The 25,523-nt window shown below is 35.7% G+C and overlaps 1 protein-coding gene and 1 long non-coding RNA gene across 2 annotated transcripts in view; one reads left to right on the forward strand and one right to left on the reverse strand.

The window, feature by feature from the left end:
- On the forward strand, positions 1-21,631 carry GNRHR (gonadotropin releasing hormone receptor). Its single transcript, XM_004268348.3, has 3 exons — positions 1-625; positions 13,740-13,959; positions 20,329-21,631. Exons 1-3 carry the CDS (start codon positions 104-106, stop codon positions 20,571-20,573), a joined length of 987 nt encoding a protein of 328 aa, XP_004268396.1. The 5' UTR covers positions 1-103; the 3' UTR covers positions 20,574-21,631.
- LOC117200857 (uncharacterized) overlaps positions 9,482-25,523 on the reverse strand; it is a 27,594-nt gene continuing 11,552 nt past the window's right edge. Inside the window, exon 4 of the long non-coding RNA XR_004482572.2 lies at positions 9,482-21,510. This is a non-coding gene — a long non-coding RNA (uncharacterized LOC117200857). The remainder of the gene's footprint in view (positions 21,511-25,523) is intronic.

A 25,523-nucleotide genomic window follows, 5' to 3' on the forward strand; every position in this document is an offset into this window, starting at 1 on the left:
TCTTTAAAGAAGGCTGAAATAAAACAGGACTTTGAGTGCAATTACAATTAAAACATCAGAAGTGCCAGAAACGCAAGTTTTGAAGCTATATCAGCCGTGAAGGATGGCAAACAGTGCCTCTCCTGAACAGAATCAAAATCACTGCTCAGCAATCAACAGCAGCATCCCGCTGACACAGGGCAACCTCCCCACACTGACCTTATCTGGAAAGATTCGAGTGACAGTTACTTTCTTCCTTTTTCTACTCTCCACAACTTTCAATGCTTCTTTCTTGTTGAAACTTCAGAAGTGGACTCAAAGGAAAGAGAAAGGGAAAAAACTCTCAAGAATGAAAGTGCTTTTAAAACATTTGACCTTAGCCAACCTGTTGGAGACTCTGATTGTCATGCCACTGGACGGAATGTGGAACATCACTGTGCAATGGTATGCTGGAGAACTCCTCTGCAAAGTCCTCAGCTATCTGAAGCTTTTCTCCATGTACGCCCCCGCCTTCGTGATGGTGGTGATCAGCCTGGACCGCTCTCTGGCCATCACGAGGCCCCTAGCTGTGAAAAGCAACAACAAGCTCGGACAGCTCATGATTGGCTTGGCCTGGCTCCTCAGTAGCATCTTTGCTGGACCACAGGTAAACCAGTATCATAAACTTTTTAGGACATGGAGATCACAGATTGCCTATATAAACTTGAATGAAGGTCTTGTCAAAGGCAGTATTGTATTATCTCTAAGAGCTTGGGTTCTGGAAGTCAGAGTGTGGAATTTAATCCTGGCTCTACTCTGTTACCTTGGGCAAATGTCTTAACCCTTCTGGGTTTCAGTTCCTTCATTTATAAAATGGAGGTAATGCCTACTTTATGCACCTTTTGTGATGATTAAATGAATAGTGTGTTAAAGTGTCTATCATAATCCCTGGTACCTAGTAAATGCTCCCTGAAAATGTAGCTATTCTCAAATTTGACCACATCCCCATTCTATTCTTCCATCTACTTTTCCTTTCACTCAGGTTGACATGGTAAATTGAGAGAACCTTTAGGAACAATGAAATTTGCATAGGTAGAAAGTACGTATACCTTGTTTTACTTGGGGCTTCTTGAGTCTTCTGTCATTGCAGCTTAGAGAGAACTATACTTGATTAGTATGTTGTTTTGCAGTTTGCAGCTATGTGCGATTGAATAAAGAGGAAATGTGGGAAATCTCAGACTTTTGGAAATTTGAACATTTCCCTGAGGTTGACTTGAGCTTTTCTGGAGGTAGGCTAGACTGTAACATGCTGTTAGAAAAACTATAAGACTGTTGCTTCAGGCAAGGCCCTCTCCTATAGAAAGCAGATATCTCTCCAGACTGTCTTCGTCAGAGGCAACCTGATTGACTGACCTGCAGAATCTGCCTTTTCAACAGTCAGATCTCTGAAGAAAAGGACACATTCTTGAAAAGGACAAAGATCCTTTAATAACAGATGAACAAGTTGTCTCTATGCTTGTAAATGTACTCTATGGTGAACCCAGGGTACAAGGATGTGTCAAGAAGTAAAGTCAGAGTTTACTGTGATTCTCCAAAAACTTGTCACTACAAATGGAAATTTATCTAGACATTCTAAACTGGCCAGGTGGCATAAAAACAACAAACAAACAAAAACTGTCACACAGGACTCACTAAATAGTGCAAGACATTAAAACCTTCTGGCAACTGTTTGAGCTGGATGGATCATTTTGATGAGGGGCTGCATAATTACTGAGTACTTGTAGGGCATCAGGGATTGTGCTGCGGAAAGGCAGAGACGGAGAGGTGGTCTAACCTAGTTCTTCCCCTTTCCATCTCCTCCTTGCATCCCAGATTTGACTCACCAGTGTTTTGACCTGGCATTCTCCTAAGCTTCCACTCCGTTCCTCCTCTCAGGCCTCTTTTATAACAGGAAGCGTGGCTCTTTCTTGCCAAGTGTTCACATCAGTGTTTCCTAGCTAGTTCCTCTTGTTAAGTGGCCACATCCTAACAGACATTTTGGTCAAGGTTGCAGGAAAAGGACTGAAGATAGACTGTTAAGGTAGTTTTCCATCTAGCCTATGGGTCAGGTTCACTCCAGTTAAGTCTTAGGCCACAGTGAAATTTTGGGGATTCGTTGTTTCTTTTCCCTTTTTCCATCTGTGTGGTATATTTTTAAACAGAATTTTATTTTTTTTTTTTAACATTTTTTTGGAGTATAATTACTTTACAATGGTGTGTTAGTTTCTGCTTTATAACAAAGTGAATCAGTTATACATATACATATGTCCCCATATCTCTTCCCTCTTGCATCTCCCTCCCTCCCACCCTCCCTATCCCCCCCCCTAGGTGGTCACAAAGCACCAAGCTGATCTCCCTGTGCTATGCGGCTGCTTCCCACTAGCTATCTATTTTACATTTGGTAGTGTATATATGTCCATATATACTAGAGAAATGGAAATAAAAACAAACAAATGAGATCTAATGAAACTTAAAAGCTTTTGCACAGCAAAGGAAACCATAAACAAGATGAAAAGACAACCCTCAGAATGGGAGAAAATATTTGCAAATGAAGCAACTGACAAAGGATTAATCTCCGAACTTTATGAGCAGCTCATGCAGCTCAATATCAATAAAACAAACAACCCAATCCAAAAAATGGGCAGAAGACCTAAATAGACATTTCTTCAAAGAAGATATACAGATTGCCAACAAACACATGAAAGGATGCTCACCATCACTAATAATTAGAGAAATGCAAATCAAAACTACAATGAGATATCACCTCACACTGGTCAGAATGGCCATCATCAAAAACAATAAATGCTGGAGAGGGTGTGGAGAAAAGGGAACCCTCTTGCACTGTTGTTGGGAATGTAAATTGATACAGCCACTATGGAGAACAGTATGGAGGTTCCTTAAAAAACTAAAAACAGAACTACCATGTGACCCAGCAATCCCACTACTGAGCATATACCCTGAGAAAACCATAATTCAAAAAGAGTCATGTACCGCAATGTTCATTGCAGCTCTATTTACAATAGCCAGGACACATAAGCAGAATCTTACTTTTAAAATAAAAGTTATTTATAAGATGATACCTTAATTACACTCCTGCAATATAGCCATTATTTTATTGTATAGTTCTAGTTATCTGTATTTTATTAATAAAATTGACAAGGTGGCTGCGGCAGAATGCTGGGTGTCACAGGGAACATACATAGCTATTCCCTGAAATTTTCCCTTTTAATTCCAACTGTGGCCCTTTTCCATGTGCCTTCACTTTAGCTGTTTGCCTTAAAATCTACAGTCTTGCTCTCCAGGGTAGTAAATAAAAAGCAACACTTGGCATTCTTTTATGTTTAAAAAAATAGTATTTTATTTATAATAAAATCTGAATATTTGTAACCCTCAAAAAATTTTTTTTCTCTCTTCCTAGTGCATTTTCTTGCACTAGAAAGCTAGATATCTAAATTCTCCCGCCAATTCCTCACTTAACATTTTTTTGTACATCAGTGTGTGTTTTATTGAAGAAGAAATGGGAAAAACCAAAATGCTTTCATTCCCCTGGAAAAAAAGCATATTACAATTATTCTCACAGTGACTGCATATACAAGAATTAGTTTAGCAAATATGTCACTTAAAATGAGGTTGCTTAGCAAAGGCTTATGTTCTGAAATTTTCCATTGTACTTCTTTAAAGTAGGAGTGCTGTGTATTGTCCAGTTTTCTTAGAAAAGATAAACACAAGTTAGGTTCCTAACACTGAGCCCGGTACTGATGAAACAAAGAAACAGCCCTCAAAGAAAGTGTCATTCAGTTGTAGAGACAAAACTTACATAAAATGAATATAACTATGTACCAAAAAGTTTTTAAATGTACTAGAAGTGTAAGAAGAGAGAGAGATGAACAAGAGTTGAAATGGTGAAGGAAGGTTTTAGGGTAAAAGAAGGATGAACTGAGTTTTTAAAGATGAATGATTTTTGGATGGAAAAAGTAAGCCAAGGTTCACATATATTTCTCAGCAAAGGTTGAAAAGTGATTAATTTTCATAGGAGACTTGTTTGGCTGAAGTGAAAGACTGAGAGTTGAGAGTAGCAGGAAATTAGATTTGGTGGTTGCTGTCTTTCCTTTAACCTCATGGCACATTATTTCTTTGTCAGAAAACATTATGATTATGTATTTGTTTGTCTTTTCCATTATGGTATTTGCTCTTACAACAGTGAAGACTGTTATGTTCAACTTAATATTCACAGTACACAATGAGATACCCAACAAAAATAGAAATTTTAAATGTTTGGATACTCCCGTTTCTCTCCAGATCAAGTAGACCTTTCACCTTTTACAAAAAAAAGAAAGAAAGAAAGAAAAAAAAAGTTTGGATAAATGAATCAATCATTGGGGGTGGAATGGATGTATATAACAGAAGACACCAATATCCAGGGGAAATTCTGAAAATAATGCAGAAGCCATATAGCCTTCATGAGTCCTGTGCAAGGAGTAAAATTTTTTTTTTGCTTCTTTTTTCTTATTTCCAGTTTTATTGAGAAATAATTGATATACATCACTGTATAAGTTTAAGGGATACAGCATGATAGTTTGATTTACATATATTGTGAAATGATTACCACAATAGGTTCCGCTAACATCCATCATCTCATATTGATACAGTAAAAAGAAAAAAAAATTTTCTCCTTGTGATGAGAATGCTTAGGATTTACTCTCAACAACTTTTCTAGACATCATACATCAGTGTTAACTGTAGCCATCATGTTGTACATTATTAAAATGATTTTTAACAAAAAAGTTTTGAGAAAATTACATAAACCAAATAGAGTGGAGAGAGGCAAAGAAGCCTTTTCAGGTCATCTGGTGATGAGGTAGTTAGGTTGGAGGCTAGGATGGTGTTAGAGGAGGTTGATAGTATTTATGAGGGACTTTTCAACCAAAAAAACAAAGCTTGGCAACAAATTGGATTTAGGGGGGTTAGTAATAGACCAAAGTAAAATAAAGTTCCAATATTTTTAGCCAAGGAGTTTTAAAACCATTGGAAATAGACAGGTAGGTTGGGAACAGAAGGGTTTGTTTGTTTGTCTGCCTGTCTGTTTGTTTGAAGGGGGAGAGAAGGCAGGCTAGTAAAAGAGCTATTTGGAAAGCATTTGGTAATTTGGGATATTGATGCAAATGGAAGTCTAAACAAAAGTCTAAATAAGTCAATTTGTGATAATAACAAACACAAACCCAGAATTTCACTTTCTTTTAAAGGACTCTCCCAGAGACTATAAATAAAATATTGATGTATTAATTCAATTATTTTCATCTAAGTATATCACAGCAATAACAGAAAGAAAATGCCAAATACTTATCTGTCTTGATGTAATGAAAAGAAAATATGAAATTAATTTTGAATTGTTTAGGAATTTCATGTAATAGGCTGAGCTCAAATACATTACTCTACCTGAGAGATTTGTGTGAATGTGGGCCACAGAAAATGGTAGTACTCTTTCATTTTGTAAAACAAATGACCCATTTTTGATTTCAGCAACACTTTAAATTTATAAAGCACTTTGCTGAAGTTTCCTGAAAAACCGCACAGTCAGAATCTTATTTGGTATTTACATTGACTCTGTGAGGTACATAAAAGCTGTGTTATTGTCCCCATTTCACACATAAGAGAACATACAAAGAGAACCTTGGAAAGCAATGTCCTTCAAACTTTTTTTACAGTAACAGAAAGATATACATACTACATAAAGACTTTGTCTCTCTCACACACTTATAACTGAGAAAAGTTTTCATAAAATAAATATTCTACTCTGTTCCATTTCATTTTTTAATGCTGATTACAACCAACTGATGGGTACAACCCGCAGTTTGAAAAGCACTGGTTTAAAGGGATTAATTGTTTGCCCAATGCCACTTGGCCTGTTGGACTCCTGTCTCTTCACTAAGTCCAGTTTATCTTTTTATAATAGCTCTCTGCTCTCTCTCTGAATAAAAGAAGTTTCAACCCTGTGACTAATGTTATGTGTATTTGATGGGGAAGACAAGAGGTAGGGAGGGCTTTTTATTTCCAGACCATGGGATACAGAGTGAGTACACCTCACGCTTCACAATGCTCCACGAAGAAGCCCATTGACAAAGGCGCATCCTGTTGTGGCCAATTTACATTGAAAGGATGACTTTTATCTTCATCTTTTGGTGCATATATTGATATTCTATCACTTGAGTAATTCATACCTAAGTTGAATGAAGAAATAAACTAACGAGCTAGTTGTCACATTGCCAGGAATCTAAGAATTTATGACATTTTGCTAGAGCTCAGAATGACCAAATTTCAAACTGACCACCTTGTTTTTCCACCTCCTAATAACCTCAGTGTTCTGTGATTTGGGGATATATTTTCAGAAGTTTTAGCATAGTGTGGCCAAAATGTCATACTTTTTGCTAGTAATGGAATTTTCTTTTAAAACGGAATTCTATGTGGAGCTTCAGTAAATGAAACAGATATAAGTGGACTTGCTCTGGTCAAATAGGGATAAAGGAGCCCCAGTCCTCTGCTTGGTCATAGTCTCTGAAGACCTCAGATCCCATTGCAAGTCTGAAAGGCAATGGGATAGTCAAAATAGCATGGATACTGGATTTAAACAAAGCTGGTTTCAGATCTCAATGCTGTCTCTTACCAGCTATCTGAGTAAATTAGTTAACTAAGTTTAAAAGGGTAATTGTAAAGAATTACAATTCTTTTGTAATTTTCAATTGTAACAAGTAAGATATATAAAATCATCCAGTACAAGACTATACTTAAACACTCAATGTTCATTCCTTCCTCTTTTCCTATCTTCATTACTTCCTTCATAACAGGGTTTTTGAAGTCACGAGAAAAAAATAATATGGAAATATGAGTATGAAAATCTAATAATTATTTAAGAAACAGCAAAGAAAATTGCTTATATAAAGATTACTTCATATTTCTCAAATTATGACATTTATTCTGACTGATAAGTAAATTTGGCCAATATACTCCCTAGTCACCAAGCTGTCCTACTCACTCTGAAAGCTCTATATGCCAGAGCACAATGATTCCACTCTTGGAAGTATCGTGTCTAAAAGCAGGATAAGAAAGGAAGAAAGAGAGGAAGGGTGAGGAAGAAAAGGAAGGGAAAAGAAAGGGAAGGGAAGGGCAGGGGAGAGGAGAGGAGTGGAGGGGAGGCAAGGCAACAAACAGAATCTGAAAGGATTTAAAACCGGCTATGGTTAGGCTAGTAAGTGCATGTTAAGAAGAAAATATTTCCTGAATTAGATGTGTCCATATCTAATTTAAAATAATAAGGTTTGCAATGACAGTCACCTAAGACCACAAGAACTCCAGAGCAGCAAATTATTTGCAGATAGAGTTCACATCATTAGTTTATCTGTGTTACTAGGGTGAATTACATGTTGACAGCTTTTTAATTCTATAGGTAACCCAGGCCTGCAGGGAAGATATGGACATCCCTCAGTGTCCTGGGGGATTGGTTCATGGATATCCTCCCTCTCCCCCTACCCCACCCCGTGGCTGCAGATAATAAATTTCCCAGATGCTCAAGTCCCTTATATAAAATGGCATAGTATTTGCATGTAACCTATGCACATCCTCCCATATACTTTAAATCTAGATTACTTATAATACCTAATACAGTGTAAATGCTAGGTAAGTAATTGTAAATACAATGTAAGTTTTATGTAAATAGTTGCTGGAGCTTGGCAAATTCAAGTTTTGCTTTCTGGAACTTTCTGAAATTTTTTTTCCAAATATTTTTCCATCTGCAGTTGGTTGAATCTGCAGATGTGGAACCCATAGATTTGGAGGGTCTGTTGTATATGAGCAATCCTTTATTCTTTGGTGTGAAGACATGTGGTCTGAATAAATGTGGAGGCTTGCCTGTTACACACAGAATTTACAGGGCTAGAATGCACTTCTGAACTTGACAAGCAGTTTAAATTCAATAAATACTCGTTACACGTGTACAATATGCCCAAAACAGTACTGGAACATAGTAATAGCATGCTAATAGCAAAAATAACAATAATGATGATGATTTTGATAAATAATAGTTATTCAGTACATAAATATGTGCCAGGAACTGTGCTAAATGCTTCTGTGGGTTTTTTTTAATATTTATTTATTTAGTTGTGCCAGGTCTTAGTTGAGGCATGAGGGATCTTCTTTGCCGCCTGTGGGATCTTTAGTTGCAGCATGCGGGATGAGGGATCTTTTAGTTGCAGCATGCGGAATCTAGTTCGAACGTGGGCTCCTTGCATTGGGAGTGCAGAGTCTTAACCACTGGACCACCAGGAAAGTCCCTCTTCTGTATTGTGTTTTTGTTTTGTCTTCTTTTGTTTTTTTCAACCATGCTGCACGGCTTGAGGGGTCTCAGCTCCCCAAGCAGGGATTGCATCCAGGCCGCAGCAGTGAAAGCCCAGAATCCTAACCACTAGGCCACCAGGGAACTCCCTTCTGTGTTCATTACTTCATGTAAGGCTCCCAATAACCGTATAAATTAGATACAATTATTATCTTTATTTTATTCATGAATAAACTAAGATTATGAATGTGATGTAACATGGCCAAGATTACCATCTAGTAAGTGGAGATGTCAGTACATCCAGTTAGCTCCATACCCAGAGTTTTTAATGACTACAATATATCGCACTATACAATATTGTCTATTTTCTTTCTTCCTGTAGGAGGCTGAAGAAGAAAAAGACAGGAAAATCTTAAGGTGAGAATAGATAGTTAAGAGATATCAGAGGGACGGACTTCCCTGGTGGCTCAGTGGTTAAGAATCCGCCTGTCGATGCAGGGGACAAGGTTTGATCCCTGGTCCAGGAAGATCCTACATGCCGCGGAGCAACTAAGCCTATGTGCCACAACTACTGAAGCCAGTGCACCTAGAGCCCATGCTCTGCAACAAGAGAAGCCACCGCAATGAGAAGCCCGCGCACCACAACAAAGAGTAGCCCCCGCTTGCCACAGCTAGAGAAAAGCCTGTGCGCAGCAACGAAAACCCAAAGCAGACAAAAAGTAATTAATTAAAAAAAAAGACTCTTACAAATTATTAAAAAAAGAAGAGAGAGAGATCAGAGGGTCTTCCCTGGCAGTGCAACAGTTAAGACTCTGTGCTCCCAATGCAGGGGGCACAGGTTCAATCCCTGGTCAGGGAACTAAGATCTCACATGCCCCATGGCACAGCCAAAAAACACAGACACACACACACACACATATATATCATATATATGAGATACATATTTATAAGTTGTGTGCCTCTAAATTTTTATTTTAATAATGATTATAATTTACATAGTGTTGTGTGCCAGGCACTACTCTAAGTGCAAGTGTTCACTTGTTATTGTCATGACAGCTCCTAGAGGCAGATACTATTAATATCTCCCTTTTATAGATGAGAGGAACCTGAAGCACATCATCTAAAGTTAATCACCTTTGGAAAAGATTAGGTCATGTTGTCACTAGCGTGGGTAAGGTGAAGGTTAAAAATAATATGCTATGAGGAATAGCATCTGCAAGGACTGTAAATATGGAAAACAGATTGCTATTGTTGAGGGCAAAATAAAGCAAACACTGATGAGAACTGGGGCCAGGCATGAGAGTAAAGAAACATAAAGAAATTTTAAAAATATGATCCAAGGACAAAAGAACCACAGGAAGTAAAGTGGAACCTTATATTAATCATTCAAATGAACATGGCCTTGGAGCTGAAAATAAACGGAACCAAGCCTAAAACAAATTAATTTATGGACAAGTAAGATTCTGAATTTTCATAACACGATACTTCTCCTTGGGAACTTATCACAGTCTATCTTGTATTACAGATGTCACATATATGCTATATCTCCCCTACCAAAAATTTAATTCCCTGATGGCAGGATATATGAAGGTCATCTTTTACAACAGAGTGTGCCTAGTATAGTTTTTTGACCAAGGAGTTGCTTTAAAAAGTAACATTTGTTACATAAATAAAGATGACAACCAAATTCAAATCATAGTACTATAAAGTCAATTTTATTGAAAGTTTCATCGTTATAACTTAAAAACGTGAAATATTAAAGTGAAAATGTGACCCAGTGCAGAGCAGAAAATCAAATTCGGGTCATCTGGTTCCAAGGCTGATTGGAGAGGTAGAGAGAAAAAGATTTTTAAGAAATATAGGACTCTCCGATTCTATGCGAAGGAACTCTTCCAAGGATTTCAACTCACAACACCTGTTGAGTCAAATTCAAACTGAACTTTAAAGGTCAGTTTGCAAAGAAGTATGGAAAAACTGAAAGGGTCACTTTGTAATGTGGAAAAAGTTGGTCTGGATCATAAAATAGAATTAGCTGAATGTATGTCGTTTCGACTTAAGGTAGATAATATGATCATTGGCGTCCTCTAGTGGATTGATTTTAAAATTCTTTTTTGCCCTAGACGCTGAAAAGATCTGAAACTGAAAATCAACATTTTAACTACAAATAAAAGAAATAGGTTTATATTTTGTATTATACTTACTTATATTTTATTACATTTGTATATATTTTATTATATTTTACATTTAGTAAAATTTTTCTACTCTACAAGCAAAGAGGAAAAACAGTATTTTTTTAAAGGCATAATCTACTCCCACTCCAGCCCTCCCCAAAAGGAAAGAAATTCTGGGCCTATTAAGTTAATTAAATGTAATTTAAATTTACTAATTTAATCAAAACTAATGAAAATGTATACTCTCCCTCATTTGCTTAAAAAATCCTGTAACATTTTTGCTTGAATTAACTTGCTATCAGTTTTTAAGTGCTTGGGCACTCTTTTCATTTTAATGTTTCATGGTAAAACGAAGTTTTTCAGTAGAAAATCTTGGAAATGACGAAGTCAGAAATGTGCTTGATGGATGGGGAAAGGATAAATAAATGTCCACTAAAACTTGTTTTTGAAAACCACTTGCAACGTTTCCTTAATAGTTAACTCAACTTGTTCTTTTTTTAACATAATTTCACATTTAGAGAAAGGTTGCAAGAATCATACAAAGATTTCTAGGATACCTTTCCCTTGATTCCCCAAATATTAACATTTTACTACATTTGTTTATTTGCCTTATTCTCTCTCTTGTGTACATTTTTTTCTGGATTGTTTAAAAGTAAGTTCAGACATGACGTCCCTTTCAATACTTCATTGTGTTTTTTCTAGCACATAACCACAGTACTAATTATCAAAATCAGGAAATTATCACTAATACAGTGCTATTTTTTATCTATATACCTTATCCATATCTCACACGCTGTCTCAATAATATCCCTTTTAGCAAAAGAAAATCCAAGATTATGCGAGGGATTCAGTTGCCATGTCTTTTTAGTCTCCTTTAAACTGGAACCATTCCTTGGTCTTCCTTTGAATTTCATGATGCTAACATTTTTGAAGAGTGCAGGCCAATTATTTTGTAGAATGCCCCTCAATTTGAGTTTGTCTGATGTTTGCTCGTGGGTAGATTCAGGTTATGCACTTGTCGACTGAAAAAAAATGTACAGCCTAAAAGTTGAGAATTATGTTTTATTCAGTAGATTTTCTGAGGACGTAAGGCCAGAAGACAGACTCTCAGATAACTCTGAGGGAATATTCCCAAGAAGCAAGGGAGGAGCCAGGATGTATAGGTTGTTTTGCAACAAAAAACAGGTAGTCGGAACATCAAAAGATTATTGTTAATTAAAGAAAAATGATATATCTCAAGTTAATGAATTTAGTGCTTTTCTAAGTATGGGAAGATGCAAGAGTCCAGACTTATTGAAATCATCCCTTTGAAATGCACCTTAACTATCTAGAGCCAGTATCCTGCCTTTTTCCATCCTGAATGCCCTCAGTGTGCACAGTCGGGGGTGGCTGCAGGGGCTATGGCTTGATGGCCACAACATTCTTTGTTTACTGATATGGTAGGTGACATTCTTCATCCACACACTTTTAGCAAAAAATACCTAAGAGGTGACACAGCAGCACATTCTAGAAGGAAGCAGAAACTGTCAATTGGTCCCATTATTGGCAATGTTAATTATTTGGTTATTTCTTGACTAGTAAAGTTATTATTTTATAATAACGTTATAATGACATGTATCCTGCAGGTAGATACTTTGAGATGATATAAATAAACTACTCTCCTCAAACTTACACCCATATTTTTACCATCCATTGGTGATTCTTGCCTGAATCAATTATTATTATAGTGATTACAAAATGGTAATCACTACTTCCACTATACCTTTTACATTTATTAATTGACTTTCTACAGTAAAGAGCTTTTTCCTCTCCCCATTTATTTGTCGTTGTTGGTTTGTAATTTATATCAGCATGGAGTCACGGTTTCTTTCTTTATTCGATAGTTTATCATTGTTTTCTATCAGTGTTTGTTTGTTTTCATGCTTAAACTATCCCAGATTTGGCCAACTGAAGCTCTTTCAAGCTGGTGCCTGAACATTTTTCACATGCTCCATCATTCTCTGGGCATTTCCTGACTTTTCAGCACAACAGCTGTTCCAAGGACATATTGTACTTTGCTTTCCCCAGCCTTGGGATCACCCATTTCTCCAGTTAGGTCTGGTTCCTTCTGATAGAGAATGATACTTAGAAAACAAGATCTGGGTGCTGGAGTGCTGGGTGTGCTCATTGCTACTCAGATGTCATTATTCCTAGGCTCTCTCCACAGGCAGAGCTGGAATAAATGTATTTATGTGTACACATGCAAACACACACACACACACACACACACACACACACACACACGTTACCCTTACTCTTTTTTTACAATTGTACAGCACCCCATTGTGTGGCCAACTGTAGTTTATTCAGTTACTATTCAATGAATTGTTATTTAGATTATTTTCAATGTTTTTCAGTTATAAGCAATGCATCAATGGATAATCTTGTGCGTATGTATTTTCATATAATGGAAGTAGGGGTGTATCTTCAGGGTAAATTCCTGAATGTCAGATTGCTGAGTCAAAGGTAAATGCATATGTAGTTATGCTAGTTATTGCCAAATTCCCCTCCTTAATGGTTGTACCAATTTGCATTCCCATTAGCAATGTATGAGTCCCTGTTTCCCTACAGCCTTACCATGAAAGTGTGCTATTTTTTTTTTAATTTTGCCAATCTTGATAGTGGAAGATGGCATATCATTGTAGCCTTAATTGGTTGGCACTGCTCTCATAAGTGAGGTTGAACGTCTTTTCATATGATTAAGGGCCACTGTTATATCTTTTCTGTGAACTGTCTGTTCATGTTTTATGACCATTTTAATGAGATTTTGTCTCAAAAATAAAATCTAAATTTGTATTTTGAGGGTATGTTCTAAATACCAGACACAGTTTTATGTGCTGAGGATATAACAATAAAATCACTTGCAAAATCACTCGCAAAAAGTTTACTCAGCATAATAGCATCTGAAATTGAAATACAAACAAGGTTTAAATCTTTGGTTGATGATTGTGCTGCGAGGTTGAAATAATTGCAAAAGAAATCCAAAATCCTACAGATCCATTCACATTACCCAAACATATTTTAAGTAAAAATCCACTTATAACTTTTTGTAGAAATGCCAAAAGAATATCAAGATACTTAGCAGTTGCTTTGGGCAACAACATGTTAGAAGGTTAGCAGAATACAGAAGAGAAAACTTTCAAGAAAACTTGCAAATACTGTTTGAAAATAAGCAACATCACTTTTTTAAAAATTTTCTTATACAGTTATACATCTTCAGGATGATCCATTTAGAAGATGACTCTGGACAGACAGAAGGTTTCTCTCAATGTGTAACACACTGCAGTTTTCCACAATGGTGGCATCAAGCCTTTTATAACTTTTTCACCTTCACCTGCCTCTTCATCATCCCTCTTCTCATCATGTTGATCTGCAATGCAAAGATCATCTTCACCCTGACAAGCGTCCTTCATCAGGATCCCCACAGTACGTATTCCTTAGATTTGGTGTTAATTGGGGGTAGACAGCTTTTAACAGCAATACTCAAAGCACAGAAGCAGAGTGGCACTTACGATGCGCTAGATACTGTTCTAAGCAGTTTACGTATATTAATTAACTCTTTTAATATTCAGAATCAACCCATGAGGCAATACTTTTATTATCCCCAATTTAGATATGAGGTAATTTAATACTCCCAATATTATAAATTTGCAGCATGAAATTAAAAATGAAAGGACAGTTACTCCAATTACCCGACAGAAGCATCGGCAACTTGTTCCTGCTGGTCCATCACAAAGCTCTATCAAACACCTAATGTCTAGAATGTAGCAAAGTACAACTCGTTAAATGGTAGCCAATAGACTTGTTAAAGTTAAGCTTTTCTGTATCACATTCAAATCTCCTGTACCCACAAAATGTATCCACACACTATGCACATTTGTGTGTTGAGTATGTGAACTTGAACGTGTAATTGACTATTTCATCTTTAACTTCACAGATGCAGTTGTGCCTTTTTGCTTTAAGAATCTGGTGCATTCTCAAATACTAAAATTTATGAATTTTTAAAATTTTATATTGTAGTATAGTTGATTAACAATGCTGTGTTAGTTTCAGATGTATAGCAAAGTGATTCAGTTATACATATACATGTATCTATTCTTTTTCAAATTCTTTTCCCATTTAGGTTATTACAGAGTATTGAGCACAGTTCCCTGTGCTATATAGCAGGTCCTTGTTGGTTATCTATTTTTTTTGTTTTTAATTGGGGTATAGTTGCTTTACAATGTTGTGTTAATTTCTCCTGTACAGTGAAGTGAATCAGCAATATGTATACATATATCCTCTCTTTTTTGGATTTCCTTCCCATTTAGGATACCACAGAGCATTGAGTAGAGTTCCCTGTGCTACACAGCAGGTTCTCATTAGTTATCTATTTTATACATATTAGTGTATATATGTCAATCCCAGTCTCCCAATTCATTTCACCTTGGTGTCCATACATTTCTTCTGTACAGCTGGGTCTCTATTTCTGCCTTGCAAATAGGTTCATCTGCACCATCTTTCTAGATTCCACATATATGCATTAATATACAATATTTGTTTTTCTTTTTCTGACTTACTTCACTCTGTATGAGAGTCTCTAGGTCCATCCATGTCTCTGCAAATGATCCAATTTCATTCCTTTTTATGGCTGAGTAATATTCCATTGTGTGTGTGTGTATATATATATATATATATATATATATACTATATCTTCTTTATCCATTCATCTGTCAATGGACATTTAGGTTGCTTTCATGTCCTGGCTATTATAAATAGTGCTGCAATAAACATTGGGGTGCTTGTGTCTTTTAAAATTATGGCTTTCTCAGGGTATATGCCCAGTAGTGGGATTGCTGGATCATATGGTAGTTCTATTTTTAGTTTTCTAAGGAACCTCCATACTCTTCTCCATAGTGGCTGTATCAATTTACATTCCCACCAGCAGTGCAAGAGGGTTCCCTTTTCTCCACACCCTCTCCAGCATTTATTATTTGTAGACTGTTTGATGATGGCCATTCTGACTGGTGTGAGGTGATATTTCATTGTAGTTCTGATTTGCATTTCTCTAATAATTAGCCATGTTGAGCATCTTTTCATGTGCCTCATGGCTATCTGTATGTCTTCTTTGGAGAAATGTTTATTTAGGTATTCTGACCAGTTTGTGAGGGGTCATTTGTTTTTTTGATGTTGAGCCACATGAGCTGCTTGTAAATTTTAGAGATTAATCCCTTGTTGGTTGCATCATTTGCAAAAATTTTCTCCCATTCTGAGGTTTGTCTTTTCATTTTGTTTATGGTTTCCTTTGCTGTGCAAAAGCCTTTGAGTTATTTAGGTCCCATTTGGTTATTTTGTTTTTATTTACATTACTCTAGGAGATGGACTGAAAAAGATATTGCTGTGATTTACATAAAAGAGTGTTCTGCCTATGTTTTCCTCTAGGAGTTTTAAAGTATCTGGCCTTACATTTAGGTATGTAATCCATTTTGAGTTTATTTTTGTGTATAGTGTTAGAGAATGTTCTGAGTTCATTCTTTCACATGTGGCTGTCCAATTTTCCCAGCACCACTTATTGAAGAGACTAACTTTTCTCCACTGTATACTCTTGCCTCCTTTGTCATAGATTAACTGACCAAAGGTGTGTGGGTTTATTTTTGGCCTTTCTATCCTGTTCTATTGATCTATATGTCTGTTTTTGTTCCCATACCAGGTTTTGATTACTGTACCTTTGTAGAATACTCTGAAGTCAGGGAGCCTGATTCCTCCAGCTCTGTTTTTCTTTCTCAAGATTGCTTTGGTTATTCTGGGTATTTTTGTTTTCCATACAAATTTTAAAATTTTTTGTTCTAGTTCTGTGAAAAATGCCATTGGTACATTGATAGGGATTGCACTGAATCTGTAGATCGCCTTGGATAGTAGAGTCATTTTGACTATACTGATTCTTCCAGTCCAAGAACATGGTATATCTGTCCATCTGTTTGTGTCATCTTTGATTTGTTTCAGCAGTGTCTAATAGTTTTCAGAGTACAGTTTTTTTGCCTCTTTAGATAGGTTTATTCCTAGGTATTTTATTCTTTTTTATGCTATGGTAAATGGGATTCTTTCTTTAATTTCTCTTTCTGAAATTTCATTGTTAGTTTATAGAAATTCAACAGATTTCTGTGTATTAATTTTTTAACATGTTTATTAGAGTATAATTGCTTTACATTGGTGTGTTAGTTTCTGCTGCATAACAAAGTGAATCAGTTATACATATACATGTCTCCCCATATTTCCTCCCTCTTGCGTCTCCCTCCCACACTCCCTATCCCACCGCTCTAGGTGGTCACAAAGCACCGAGCAGATATCCCTGTGCTATACAGCTGCTTCCCACTAGCTATCTATTTTACATTTGGTAGCATATATATGTCCATGCCACTCTCTCACTTCGTCCCAGCTTACCCTTCCCATACCCCATGTCCTCAAGTCCATTCTCTACATCTTCATCTTTATTCCTGTCCTACCCTTAGGTTCATCAGAATCTTTTTTTTTCTTAGATTCCATATATATGTGTTAGCATACAGTATTTGTTTTTCTCTTTCTGACTTACGTCACTCTGTATGACAGACTCTAGGTCCATCCACCTCACTACAAAAACTCGATTTCATTTCTCCTTATGGTTGAGTAATATTCCATTGTATATATGTGCCACATCTTCTTTATCCATTCATCTGTCAATGGACTCTTAGGTTGCTTCCATGTCCTGGCTATTGTAAATAGAGCTGCAATGAACATTGTGGTACATGACTCTTTTTGAATTATAGTTTTCTAAGGGTATATGCCCAGTACTGGGATTGCTGAGTCACATGGTAGTTCTATTTTTAGTTTTTTAAGGAACCTCCACAGTGTTCTACATAGTGGCTGTATCAATTTACATTCCCACCAACAATGCAAGAGGTTTCCCTTTTCTCCACACCCTCTCCAGCATTTATTGTTTGTAGATTTTTTGATGATGGCCATTCTGACTGCTGTGAGGTGATACCTCATTGTAGTTTTGATTTGCATTTCTCTAATGATTGGTGATGTTGAGCATCCTTTCATGCGTTTGTTGGCAATCCGTATATCTTCTTTGAAGAAATGTCTATTTAGGTCTTCTGCCCATTTTTGGATTGGGTTATTTGTTTCATTGATATTGAGCTGCATGAGCTGCTTATAAATTTTGGAGATTAATCCTTTGTCAGTTGCTTCATTTGTAAATATTTTCTCCAATTCTGAGTGTTGTCTTTTCTTATTGTTTATGGTTTCCTTTGCTGGGCAAAAGCTTTTAAGTTTCATTAGGTCCCATTTGTTTATTTTTGCTTTTATTTCCATTACTCTAGGAGGTGGATCCAAAAAGATCTTGCTGTGGTTTATGTCAAAGAGTGTTCTTCCTATGTTTTCCTCTAAGAGTTTTATAGTGTCAGGTCTTACATTTAGGTCTCTAATCCATTTTGAATTTATTTTTCTGTATGGTGTTAGGGAGTGTTCCAATGTCATTCTTTTACATGTAACTGTCCAGATCTCCCAGCATCACTTATTGAAGAGACTGTCTCTTCTCTATTGTATATCCTTGCCTCCTTTGTCATAGGTTAGTTGACCATAGGTGCATGGGTTTATCTCTGGGCTTTCTATCCTTTTCCATTGATCTATATTTCTGTTTCTGTGCCAGTACCATATTGTCTTGATTACTGTAGCTTTGTAGTAAAGTCTGAAGTCAGGGAGTCTGATTCCTCCACCTCCGCTTTTTTCCTTCAAGACTTCTTTGGCTATTCGGGGTCTTTTGTGTCTCCATACAAATTGTGAAATTTTTTGTTCTCGTTCTGTGAAAAATGCCATTGGTAGTTTCATAGGGATGGCATTGAATCTGTAGATTGCTTTGTGTGGTATAGTCATTTTCACAATATTGATTCTTCCAATCCAGGAACATGGTATATCTCTCCATCTGTTTGTATCATCTGTAATTTCTTTCATCAGTGTCTTATAGTTTTCTGCATACAGGTCTTCTGTCTCCTTAGGTAGGCTTATTCCTGGGTATTTTATTATTTTTGTTGCAACGGTAAAGAGAAGTGTTTCCTTAATTTCTCTTTCAGATTTTTCATCATTAAAGTATAGGAATGCAAGATACTTCTGTGCATTAATTTTGTATCCAGCTACTTTACCAAGTTCAGTGATTAGCTCTAGTAGTTTTCTGGTAGCATCTTTAGGATTCTCTATGTAAAGTATCATGTCATCTGCAAACAGTTACACCTTTACTTGTTCTTTTCCGATTTGGATTACTTTTATTTCTTTTTCTTCTCTGATTGCTGTGGCTAAAACTTCCAAAACTATGTTGAATAATAGTGGTGAAAGGAAAACCTTGTTTTGTTCCTGATCTTAGAGGAAATGGTTTCAGTTTTTCAATATTGAGAAAGATGTTGGCTGTGGGTTTTTCATATATGGCCTTTATTATGTTGAGGTAAGTACCCTCGATGCCTACTTTCTGGAGGGTTTTTATCATAAATGGGTGTTGAATTTTGTCAAAAGCTTTTACTGCATCTACTGAGATGATCATATGGTTTTCCTCTTTCAATTTGTTAATATGGTGTATCACATTGATTGATTTGCATATATTGAAGAATCCTTGCATTCCTGAGATAAACCCCACTTGATCATGGTGTATGATCCTTATAATTTGCTGTTGGATTCTGTTTACTAGTGTTTTGTTAAGGATTTTTGCTCTATGTTCATCAGGGATATTGGCCTGTAGTTTTCTTTCTTTGTGACATCTTCGTCTGGTTGTGGTATCAGGGTGATGGTGGCCTTGCAGAATGAGTTTGGGAGTGTTCCTCCCTCTGCTATATTTTGGAAGAGTTTGAGAAGGATAGGTGTTAGCTCTTCTCTAAATGTTTATCGAATTCTCCTGTGAAGCCATCTGGTCCTGGGCCTTTGTTTGGTAGAAGATTTTTAATCACAGTCTCAATTTCCGGGAGCTCCTCTTTCCATTGCCTGACCCTCAGGCTGGGGAGCCATACATGGGGCTCAAAACTTTCACTCCTTTGGGAGAACTTCTGTGGTATAATTACTTTCCAATATGTGGGCTGCTAACCCAGCATATATGGGATTTGTTTTTATCACGACTGAGCCCCTCCTACCATCTCATTGAGTCTTCTTCTTTGTCTTTGGATGTAGGGTATCTTTGGAGGTAGGTCCCAGCATGTTTTGTTCAGCAGTTAGTTGTGATTTTGGTGTTTCTGTAAGAAGAGGTGAGCTCACGTTCTTCTACTCTGCCATCTTGTCCTCGTCCTTCAATGTCCTTAATGCCAACTAGGATTCTGACACCAGTTCCAATGCATGTGTTTCTTCCATGTGCCAAGCTTATACTGCCTCCCACAATGGCAATGACACCTCCTATGTGGCCAGTTGGGAAAGAGGGGGAATTTATAAATTTATAAAGTAAACATGGTTATGTTGGCATGACAACCAAAAGGTAGGGAATTCAACTCAGTTCAACTTCAGTCTCTTCTCTTAAATTTATATTTTAAGAATTTGAGTAGCCCTTTATTTCAAATCCATATTAGTTTGATGGAAAATTTATTTTAAGAGCACTACTATCTTTAATATTTTCTATTTATTATGTAACATAGTGGAAAACTTGAAATATAAACAAGCTTTTCAAACAAATTGTCATTATTAAAAATATTAGAAATTTGCTTCCATTATATTCATCAGGTTGAATTATGATTCTGTCTTCCTTTTTGTCTATTTTGGTTTTGTAATAAAACTGGTTGTTAAACACCTACTCTTTTCTCTATCTAAAAGAACTACAACTGAATCAATCCAAGAATAATATACCACAAGCTCGACTGAGGACCCTAAAGATGACGGTTGCATTTGCCACTTCATTTACTGTCTGCTGGACTCCCTACTATGTCCTTGGAATTTGGTATTGGTTTGATCCTGAAATGGTAAACAGGGTGTCAGATCCAGTAAATCACTTCTTCTTTCTCTTTGCTTTTTTAAATCCATGCTTTGATCCACTTATATATGGATATTTCTCTCTGTAATTGTTAGACTACATAGGAAGTCACGTAAACTAATACACATAAACTATGTAGGACAAGGTAATGGATTTCCCCTTTTGGGAATGATAAACACAAAGCATATTCCAGCACATTTACATACAAACAAAGCAGAGTTTCAGATTACGGTATTACACTTATTCCTTTGGAAACCACATTGTCAGAAACTCAATTACTAGGAAAATTTTTTTCAGGAAAAATAATTATATATTTCCTCTTAACCATTAGCTTCTAAATTAATCTCTTCACTTTCTGAGCTCCTATAACACATTATATGGGTTTTTAAATCACTTTCTTCTTGTATAATAATATATAAATATTTAAAATAGCCATGGCCTAAGGCAAACAGATGCCAAAAAGTAACGCCGAGAAACACAGTCCTAACCTCAGCATGCCTTGGAGAGTTTTTCTCCAAAGGGGCTTAGCAGCAATTACAATCTTATGCTAAAACAATAAATACATAGAGCACAGAGATAGTATTTCCCCTGCCCATGTGATCAGTTTTCCCTTCTATGGTTTAAAAAAACAAAATGCAATGAATCAAATTTTTTCCTTGGCTTCAAAAGCATTCTGATGTTTGGAGTATTCAGCAACCAACCCACCGTCCACTGCTCCAACCTGACAAGATTTATAAATAGTTCTCTTTCATCCCATTCTTCACTTGGTACAGGTTGTGAAGTGCCTCCATATAAAAGGGAGTTTCAGAGGGGCTCAGATTTGGACAGGGGGTTAGAACATTCCTCTTGGGCTGGGTAGTCTATGGAGTTTGTGGTAATTAAGTGTAGTAATAATAACAATGTTTTAAAATACAATCATGAAAAGATATATACTGATTATGTTTTATAAGTAACATATCTTCTCTTTTAATATCAGGGATTTTTTTCTATCTTCTGATCTTTCTAAATCCATAATCCACAAATCACTAAAAAAAAATAAGAAATCAAGCAAATGCACAAGCAAAAATTATTTGATATGTAAAATTAACTCTGAAAACCTCAGTTTCACTATATATAGGTCAAAGGAGACAGAAAGGTATTAGAAAAGGGAAAAGAAAAACTCTCTGTAAACGTATAACTAATACCTGCTGATGTTCACATTGAGTGGTATGGTTTCCAAAATACGTCAGCACAATACCTCTTGTAATTTAGGCCTGTTTCCACCCATTCCATGAAAAAGGGGATAGGATGATATAATAAACATTAAATAAGAAAACTGTATAAGGGAATTAAAAGAAATTCAACCACTCTTTAACTTATTTTTTAAAAGACAGGGATAGGATGATATAATATCCATTAAATAAGAAAACTGTATAAGGGAATTAAAAGAAATTCAACCACTCTTTAACTTATTTTTTAAAAGAAATAGGTAAAATATTATTATATTCACATGAGGTATGTAGTGCCACACAAAAGATGAAATGTCATTTCCACACATTCCAGGCCTTGTGGAACTGTGGTTAAGTAAACTACTAATTAAACTAATGGTAGGTCTTTCCTTTCCTTATTTTTCTCTTCTCATACTTTTAGTGTTGTAGTGTGTAGTAGTTATTTTTCCACATTCTAGGTTATTTTCCAATTCTGTCTCCATTGGTCCTATTTCTGTCACTATTGAACTCCTTCCTTCTACTCTTTCATTCATATCGTCTTTTTACTAAACTCATACCTTTAATTAGCCAATCAATGCCCCAACTCTACAGTTGAATTGGGCTGGACTCAAATTTGTAATGTGCTAAAATGCTCAAAGTTAACTTTAAAGGTGTGTATACTGATACCAAGAATTTAAAGTTCACTAGATGACACAGGAATATAGATAAGTCACAACAAAACCATTCTTCTCCACCATCTCTTTATCATACGTATTCTTATTCCCAAACTGATAACAATTCTTACATATGGATTTAAAGGCAAAAATATACAAGATACAATCTAAGGGCTTTGTTAGATATGTGTTTATTGAACATATGTCAGTTTGGCTTTTACACATTCAAGAAACTGTTCTACTTAGATACACTCTTAGGCATTTTTTAATACATTAACTAAAGGGCTATTCAAAATCTTGATGCAGGTCTTTTTAAACTGTGGACCATGTGCAAAACTGTATTACAATGCAACTGTATTACAATGCAACTGCTTTACTTTTATTCCTATTTGTATTATTTTATGCATTTAAAAACATTATCCTGAGAAGGGTTTTTGGCCATACCAGACTGCCAAAGGAGCCAATGTCACAAAAAAGGTTAGGAATTCCCAACTGATTCTGTATATTCATAAAGAAGTTTATTACAATAAAAATGTATCGGAATGTATTCACCTGATACATTTATATATATATATTCATAATAATGTTAATATTGAAACTGTACTGGATTGATTCAATTTGATCACTCACCATTTTCAACCTTAAAAACTCTCTTAAGGCTCAACATGTAATGAAAAACTTGGCAGAAATAAATATATTATATAAATGTTGTGGTCTGTAAATTATAATGTGGATATGGATTTATACCAAAATTAATAGTGCAAAAGGTAAATGTGGCTTTTAAGTTAAAGATACATCACTCAACATAGAGTATTTCATATTTGGTATTATAGTCATTTACTCTATTTTCAGTCATAATAAAAGATGAGGATTCCTTGTAAAAAAGGATATGTTCTGCAGAGTTAATCCAATATATCAGATAATTAAGATTCTATCTTGGATATCTCCTCTTCTATTTGGCATATAAAACTGGTTAAAAACTGGATTTCCTCTTGCTAAATTCAATTTAGTAATACATGACATGAACAAACAACAATGAATTAAAAGATTGTGCAAATTCAATTTCAGCCTACAAAACAGAGATATCATGTCTTAAAACAAACAAACCAAGAATGTTGGAGTACTAAAAACATAATCTTCCCAGCAGCATAAATCAGTGTAAATGAGTTAGAAAAAAATTTTAAGTGCCCTATCTCAGAACTTACTTGGTAGTCACAAAGAGATAATATTTATGAGCAGCTAAAATACATTTGAATTTCATCTATTTTACCTTTAGCCTAGTTTCAAATGTCAAACCAATTCTTGTTGTCTAATTACTATAAATTGTGTCCATAGGAGACTAAATAGAATAAGATTCAATTTAATTTCTAAGATTAATTGATTTAAATCTTCAATTTAATTCTTTTGGTTATTAAGTATAAAAATTAGGTATAAAACAATAAGTCTAATTTTTTTAATTATATAATATACAAAGTGCATGCATAGGAAAAATAGAATATGTGCAAAAAGTATTGATATAGTTACCTCTGAATGATTTTTTAAATTTCTTGTGAATACCTGTATCCCAAATTTCCAGAATGAACATATATTGCTTTTCTAATGAGAAAAAGGTACAATAAATATTATATGTGTGTTTGTATGACTTTTGTGCTGTTTCTGTTAGAGTGCTTTCTGCTGTAAGCAATAGAAATGTCAGACTAGACGTGGCATGTTTTCATTTCACGTTACAGGAAGTCCAGAAGAAAGCATGCAGAGTTGGTTAGTTCAGAGCTTTGAGTCATTTTCTCTGCTTCCTCTAGGCTTTAGTGATCAGAAACTACTTGTCACCAACTAGAAGTCTCAAAGGCACAAAGAAAGGGTGGCTTCTCACTATACATCTCTCTTTCCCAGAACCCTCAGCACTTCCTCTTAGATTGGCTAGAACTGGAGCACATGACCACCTCTAAACTATCACTAGCAAAGGAGAAAGGGATTACCCTAAACACCTTAAGGGTATGTTTTATCTTATGGAGAGCAGCACTCAATTTCCCTGAACATTTAGTCACCTGATAACTTTAAAAAAATATTTAGTTCTTTTTTTCCTCTCTCTTTTTCTTTTTTTTGTGAGAGCAAGAGGGGAATGTTTTGGGGATCAGAAGACAGAAGTACCTGCTACAATCACCAATTACCTTCTCAAAATAAAATCAGGACTATGTATATCACAAAATTTAAATAGCACACAATTTAAACACAAAGAATAAAGGCTAAATATAGTCTTGGTACATTGTAATTACACAATAAATGTAGCCCTAAGGGAAAAGAACAAACTTTATTATTTTTCACAATCTAAATCCGAACATTTAAACTCCTGTGGTTGGAATCTTCATCTGATGCATAGATGGTAACTTCCACCCAATTATTGACTTTCTTTTATAACTAGTCCACTGGATAAGAAATTTGCATAAGTTTTAAAAATTCTAACTATGACTTGAGATCAAGTGAATAATTGTCAAATTAATAATTTAAAAATGTGATTAAAACTAAAAAGCTAAAAACTAAAAAAAAAAAAAAATGTGGTAACCTGAAGTGGATTTCCCATGAAGCTAATGAAACTTAATTTCAAAGCTCCTCATTTAGCCCCCTCATGAGCCCTGGAAAAGAAGTCTTCCCATGGGTACATGTTTTTATAAAATTCATAAAAATAAGATATTATAATTGCAATAATTAAGACTATCTCTTTTGACTTTTACTTCCCCTCTGTCACACTCATCCCTCAGATGAGGTGGTGTTGGAATGGCCATGGATAGCTTTGGGATCCAGCCAAGGGGAACTTGAATTAGGTATATATTTACATTGAATCTAGAGGGATATTTTGTGGTTCTTGGTCACTTTCATGTGTAGTTAAGTCACTGCTAACCATCACAGTAAGCATCTAGGCATAGTACTAGATAAAATATTGTTACCCCCATACAGACTTACCTGGCATAGTGACAGGAAAGTGTAGGCCCATACATATCATGATATGTAGAGGTCATATCATGATATGGAGGTGTCTAGAGTATGGCACCAGAACTATTTGAGTAGTGGAGGAAAAGTAGGGTATAAAACGTACAGAAACTGGTCTACAGAAATTATTTCACTCTTTAGCATGTCCACCCTAAAGTGATTCCCAATAAATCACACCCCTGTATAAGGTAC

The sequence above is a fragment of the Orcinus orca genome, chromosome 4 (assembly GCF_937001465.1).
Source record: "Orcinus orca chromosome 4, mOrcOrc1.1, whole genome shotgun sequence".
Taxonomy (NCBI): Eukaryota; Metazoa; Chordata; class Mammalia; order Artiodactyla; family Delphinidae; genus Orcinus; species Orcinus orca.